Below are 6,472 nucleotides of genomic sequence, written 5' to 3' on the forward strand. Positions count from 1 at the left end.
TTATCTATATAAAAATGTCTTCTTTTAATACGGACAAGTCATATTTTGAGGAAGCAACCCGATTCAAACAAACGAATCTCCGAAACTGATACCATAAGATGATTGTGGTTGGATTGCCAACAAGTAACACACTTACTTTTATAAAAGAAAATGAGATATGATAATATGATTGCTGATGAGATAACTATCTATTAGAGACCAAAGGACGATGATTTCAACAACTATAGGTCACTATACGTCCTTCAACAATGAACAAAATCCAACCCAAACCTACAACGAATTGTAATATATCAAAGGCCTCGACATACGCGGTAACTAAATGTGCACGGAACAATTCAAAAGAAAAAAAAACCCGTATAATTTGTGCTTAAAACAACAACCGAAGAACAAATAAAACAGAGCAACCAATGAAATTTGTTTGATGAAGAGGACTACAGAAAACTGGTAATTAGATGAGAATCGACCGGCTATCTGACTTGTTACTTTACTCGCTTGCTGTTGACACAGGGCCTTCTCAAGACGTTTCAAAAGAAGCTATCATTGTCCTTTAACAGCATGTGCCGCCATGTATATGGTGTCCTCTAACTGAATTATTCAAAATGTGTTGACTTTGTTACATTAAATGTAACTACCCTGTTGACATTGAAAACGGATATCACAGATAGAGTTAAATTTGCTTCACATATCTTGATTTAGAAATTGACAGTGCAGGTTGATTGGTTGATTGGTTGATTGATTGATTGATTGATTGAATGATTGATTGATTGATTGATTGATTGATTGTTAATTCCTCTCCGAGTTAATATGACATTCCAAAGCGTTTGCTGCGAGAGGATTGTTGCTGAACAGAAAGGTATGTTCCTGTTATCGTCGACAAATTAGTATCATCTTTCCCACACCATTCCCATTATGAAATGATTTTTACTTGCCATTATGAAGATTTCCTTAATCTTCAGAGTTTAACCCTGGTATCAGAGGTGGAGTTTTTTTCATTGATTGATTATATAGAGAATCATTGAAGCATGACTGGAGCGGGCCCCCTCTTTGGCAGTCAGTGCCCCCCTACCATAACGAAAATTTCTGGATCCGCCACTGGGTATCGAGTTACTAATTCCTTAGCTATTTTTATGAACTCTTTTGTCCGTTCATTTTATTTTTGTTCGTTTTACCATTGTGTTGTCCGTTTTTCTTCTGAATAGGAATTTTTATCCCCCTGGTACACTATTCTCTTTTTAGTTCTCAAAAGAGTATGTCGAACCCTACAACGTGTTTATTTTCCAGTCCCCACTGACTGTTCCAAGTGAGGGTTTTCTCGTCAGTAGTTATCTGTTGCCATATTCTAAATAGTTTTTTTTTTCTTTTTTTGAATGATTTTGTGTTAATGACAATTCTTTAATAGTCTGTTGAAATTATTTCAACAAGACTTTTTTTTGTAATTTTGATATTGACATATACAGATGTCTGTCTACTGACGTGGACCGTTTGCTGCATTTTGGTTATATTTTTTGAGAGGGTGCTGTCTTGTTGGTGTACATACATACCACACATTCTATCTATCTATATAAATATAAAGAGAACAACATAAATATGTACGAATAAATATATTTGTAGAAAAAAAGACTAACTGGAAACGGCACCACTGGTAACGTCACTGGTGACATTCACGTGACCGATATCTCGGCTCGGCTACTTGTTTCCAATGTTATCCCTGAGAAGTTTGGATTTCATCATCATAGATCTTTATCATCGTCCTACCATAGAAACTCCATATTCACAACTGCTGCTCTCGTCTGATGCTTTAACAACGTGTTCATAACAACCATCGGGAGACACTATCTTTTTACAGTCATCAGGGATTTTTTTAACTTTATTCCCAACTCTGAAATTAAATGGTGTACATATTAGAACATTGTGAGGCGATAATTAAAAAGACCACGTTGGGAAGTGGGGTTTTTTTTTTTTTTTCAGTTGAAGTATTCACCTACATGACCTACATATTCTTTTTAAGTCTTAGTATGTAAAAAAATGAGCAAATTAAATTTACGAATCACAAGACCCTGGTTATAAACCTGAAGAAAAAAAGAATACTTTCTTATAATAAAATGTCATGATTTCTACATTAGATTCTCGTATGAAAGCTGGAAATTAAGAAATGTTGATATTTCTATTATAAGTGGCAAGAAAACAATTATATTAAATGTGTAACTTATTTCAATAACTTTTAAAATTAAGTCTTATTAAAAAGAACAGAGAGATCAGTGAGTGATCAGGTTCTAACAATTCATATATATACGTTTAGTGACGGAGGTGACATAAAGGAATCTAGGATATACAAAGCAGCAACCTATAGATTTCTTGCAATTAAAGGACCGAAATTAGTTATGATTTATATTGAAAAGTCCTTATGGTAAAATGTACCAGACCAGGCGATTTTAAATTGAACATTTCATGGATTAGATTTTACTTACGTGCAACATTTGAGATATCCACCACTGGAATGTCCACAGAAACAACTCATACAGTTCCTTGTAATTGTAGAACCGGGATATATTATTTCGCCAGCAAAGAAACATGTGTCATAAATGTTATTCTGACCTGAAATACAAAATTTATAAATTTTGGAAACAGATCAATAGATATTTCTGTCGACATAAAATCCTAATTTAACATGAAATACTGGTCAGTATCATCGTTGTCAATAGTAACTACTGTCTCTTCTTTTTAATCAACATATAGTATTTTGATAAGGTATCAAGTTTTATTATATTTTTTGTTTCATTTGGAAAACAAAACCAGAGGTAACCTTTTAGCAACGAGTCAAATTGTACTGTGTAAACATTTACAGAAAATATGAATGTTTAGATAGCATGCATTTTGTTCAAATAATCCAGTTTTAGTACAATATCTTAGTAAAGAGTGATATAGGCAGATTATCACTCGTTGTTATTTTGTCTTATTCAATGAGGCGACTTTAATACCGGATTGTAAAATAATCATTTATGATAAATATCCTTACCTGAAGTAGGAGGTATCACCCAACAGGATCCATTGCAATAGTAAACAACAGCAAAGAGACAACATACAACAAATGCTACTTTCATCTTTACGGTAGATATAGACACAAGTTTTGGTTCTATAGTAGAAGTGTAGCTTGAATGCTGTTGAAGTTATGTCCTAAGAAAGTCGAACCATTGTTTATATACTTTTTGAATTCCGTAAACAAATTTCAGACATGCATACTCATCATCGATGTCAATAAAAAGGTCATGTGTGAAATTACTAAAATTAGACAATTTCCTACTTTTTTTTTTACTATTTATTACACATTCTGAAGTAATCAGAAAAACCCACGCATCCTTACATATCTAAGTGTGTATGTTCGTAACATTTATGTTAACAAGACGAACATTAATTTGTTGGCCTTTTTTCCCTGAAACGTGTCATGAATGGTGTAGACCTATCTCTTTATTTGTCATTTTAGTCTGTACCTGGTACATAACTTTTCAATGAATGTACACAAATTCATTAATTATAAATTATTTACGTGATACGGATTAATGTTCAGCAGGCGTAGTGCTAGTTTCCGAATTGTTACTTGTACAAGCAATGCAAGCAGTAAACAGGAAATTGTGAGCCTACACATGCAATGTAGACAATAAACAGTAACTCTGTTAACAAGAACAACTACATTTTATCAATGATAAATTCGTCTGACTGACTTTACTATTAGTACATCAACGCCTAAATATACAATATATTGAAGCAAAAGATCAGTAAGTGCTTTTCGTATACTGATTTTATTGTATGTTTTTTTATGGTCCTTTTTCTAAACAACTTATCGAGATTGGGAGTCTACTAAGACTAGTTTCACCGAACGCATGTCCAAGTGCCTGTCCCGAAGTCAGTTTTTGCTTGTTTCTGTTTAATTCATACACATTTTTTTTTATATATTTGGTACGATTTAGAATTTTTCATTATGTACAAACACCAATCCATTGTTTAATACTATGGTTCCTTTTGGTTTTGTTTTCGTTGTTTGGTTGATGTTTCATTTACATTTATCCCACATCTCTATTTATCAACATTTTATATGTTTCCGAATGAATCATTTTTTTATATATATTTAACGGGAAAAGAGTTTTTAGATTGATTTGCTAGAGACAAATTCGTATGAAATAGTGAAAAATATATCAAACACTCAAAGAAACTAAGGTGATCCCACCTGTGGACACGCAAAACCCAAGAAACCCTTTTTTAACTTTAAAAGGGCGAATATACTTTGAGGGAAAATCAAACTGCAAGTCACAGAAAAAAACAAAGTCATTATACTTAACGGCATTCAAAGGTTTACAAAACAGACCATGAAAATATATGGTTGAGCAACATGAATCCTACAAAAAAAAAATGCGATGGTGAACTCACATGCGTCTGAAGAGTAAGCCGACAGTTTCAGTAGTGTAGTTGATACTCTTTTATATATCTCTGTGGCCTTTAATTTCAAAGAGAAGATTACTGGCATACCATATCCTTCTGCTTCATTTGTATGATAATGTTAAAAGAATTTGCAACACGACAAATTTCGTGCGTCATAAACGCTTTTCTAGGTTTAAAATTACCTGAAAATCTCAACCCTAGGAACATTTGAAAATCAGAGTTGGGTAAATACGTAGAAACTTTAGGATCAATTGAATATGGTAAACAAAGGACCGAAAATAGCCTTATTCCTCTAAGGTCAACTTCGCATGGAGGGTCTTAATTTCAGTTTTCTAAATACAAAAGGTTAATTTTTGTTGCAAAAATAAAAATAAAAATCCTAAAATCAAGGTAGTATGTATTGGTAACGACAAAAATATTTTATATAGATACGTAATGAATTGTATGATGAGTATTGTACAAAGTACAGACAAGATAAAGTAAATATAAACATAAACAATTATGGACATTCGATGGATAAGTTGTGTATTGATATTACACGTATGCACAGCTTCTGACTATTGGTCTCCGAACGTTCCAGAATGGCCGGAGGTCTACAAGGTATCAAATTCATTGTGAAATCAAGAAATATAAAAGGGGGTCTCAAAAAGAGGAAACATTATTAAATTGCCTTTTCTTATTTATCCCCATTTTTGTGAGGTTTTCTTATTAACTGTTCATCTGTTTTCCTTTTCACTGGTTTTTGTTTTGACGCATTGCAACTTTTTTCTTATTCTTATTTTTAGCAATATGTGTTTTCCTTATTTCAGGCATGCGTACGTTTCGAGTCAACACGTGAGTTTCTAACCACTGGATGGTATGTTGATAGTCACAACGAATGGATGAGGCTTGACAGTTATGGTGTCCCTTCTGGTAATTTATCAAAATAAAAAAATAATACACGTTTTTCGTTCAAAATCTATCAAACAGAAAGGAAACATTAAAGAAAGAATAATTTTCAAATGCATATAAAAAATATTTCATTCCATTCTTGCGATGTCATGATTGTTTCCATTCCTTCATTAGGCTGCTGATTATGGTGTAAAGTGTGGTTTAAGGGGTATTTTTATCGGTTATTCACCTTAAAATTGTGATCAATTGGTATTTTTTAGCGGTTAAACACTTTTTCTATCGGTTAACCGTAACTTTTTAATAACGCATAAAAATCAAAAGGTTAATCGATAAAGAAAAAAGCGACTAACCAACATTAAATATTGGGCTAACCACTAAAAAGCGGTTAACCGATAAAAACGTAAAACGTTTTGTCGTGCAATCGTAACAAAAACTCGTACAAACGCAACGCGCAGATATATCATATCCGAATATTTATTGATATTGAGTTTAGATATATATGATAATGTGTTTCCTTTCTGATGTCGTAGTTCTTCATACATTTTTTTTTCATATGTGTATAAGCGTTTTCCATTCAGGCGACAGCTTTGCAAGATAAAAACATAATTATATAGATAAATAAAGATTTAGATAAGTTGAAGACAAACGAAGCACTTTAAAAAAAACTTCAACAGATTTTTTATCTGTTCTTTTACGGAGATAAACTTTGTATTATTGTAATCCATCTTCCAGAATCAAATACGACCTATCTTCTGGACACAGATGACGATTATGCCTGTGATAAACTTGGTGAACCATTGTACATGTATCTGTACCACTATAGCCAAGGACTTCAGTTTAATATATTTCCTGCTCCAGACCCTCCATATGTCCAGTGTACAGCTATGTATGTACTGATAATGTTATATAATACAACCACCATATGTACTATACAATAACTGAGTACATAGATGTAGGAAGATGTGTTATGAGTGCCAATGAGACAACTCTCCATCCAAATAACAATTTATAAAAGTAAACCATTATAGGTCAAGGTACGGCCTTCAACACAGAGCATTGGCTCACACCGAACAACAAGCTATAAAGTGCCCCAAAATTACTAGTGTAAAAACATTTGAACGGGATAACAAACGGTCTAATCTATACA

The 6,472-nt window shown here is 32.8% G+C and overlaps 1 protein-coding gene and 1 long non-coding RNA gene across 2 annotated transcripts; one reads left to right on the plus strand and one right to left on the minus strand.

Annotated features, from left to right (window-relative positions):
- Nucleotides 1-1,585: 1,585 nt before the first annotated feature.
- LOC143072013 (uncharacterized) lies at nucleotides 1,586-3,261 on the minus strand. The gene is made up of 3 exons (XM_076246779.1): nucleotides 3,017-3,261; nucleotides 2,469-2,595; nucleotides 1,586-1,879 (listed from the first exon to the last, which is right to left on the minus strand). Exons 1-3 carry the CDS (start codon nucleotides 3,099-3,101, stop codon nucleotides 1,744-1,746), a joined length of 348 nt encoding a protein of 115 aa, XP_076102894.1. The 5' UTR covers nucleotides 3,102-3,261; the 3' UTR covers nucleotides 1,586-1,743.
- Nucleotides 3,262-4,894: 1,633 nt separating this feature from the next.
- On the plus strand, nucleotides 4,895-6,197 carry LOC143072014 (uncharacterized). The gene is made up of 3 exons (XR_012977016.1): nucleotides 4,895-5,034; nucleotides 5,244-5,346; nucleotides 6,058-6,197. It is a non-coding gene; the product is annotated as an uncharacterized LOC143072014 (long non-coding RNA).
- The last annotated feature ends 275 nt before the right edge of the window (nucleotides 6,198-6,472 follow it).

The sequence above is a fragment of the Mytilus galloprovincialis genome, chromosome 4 (assembly GCF_965363235.1).
Source record: "Mytilus galloprovincialis chromosome 4, xbMytGall1.hap1.1, whole genome shotgun sequence".
NCBI classification, from domain to species: Eukaryota; Metazoa; Mollusca; class Bivalvia; order Mytilida; family Mytilidae; genus Mytilus; species Mytilus galloprovincialis.

Excerpts from the sequence above, each read along its gene's own strand:
- LOC143072013 (XM_076246779.1), bottom strand. The coding sequence starts at position 3,101 with ATGAAAGTAGCATTTGTTGTATGTTGTCTCTTTGCTGTTGTTTACTAT. Across the intron at positions 2,596-3,016 it reads GGTGATACCTCCTACTTCAG|GTCAGAATAACATTTATGAC; the intron begins GTAAGGATATTT and ends TTTGTATTTCAG. Across the intron at positions 1,880-2,468 it reads GGATATCTCAAATGTTGCAC|AGTTGGGAATAAAGTTAAAA; the intron begins GTAAGTAAAATC and ends ATTTAATTTCAG.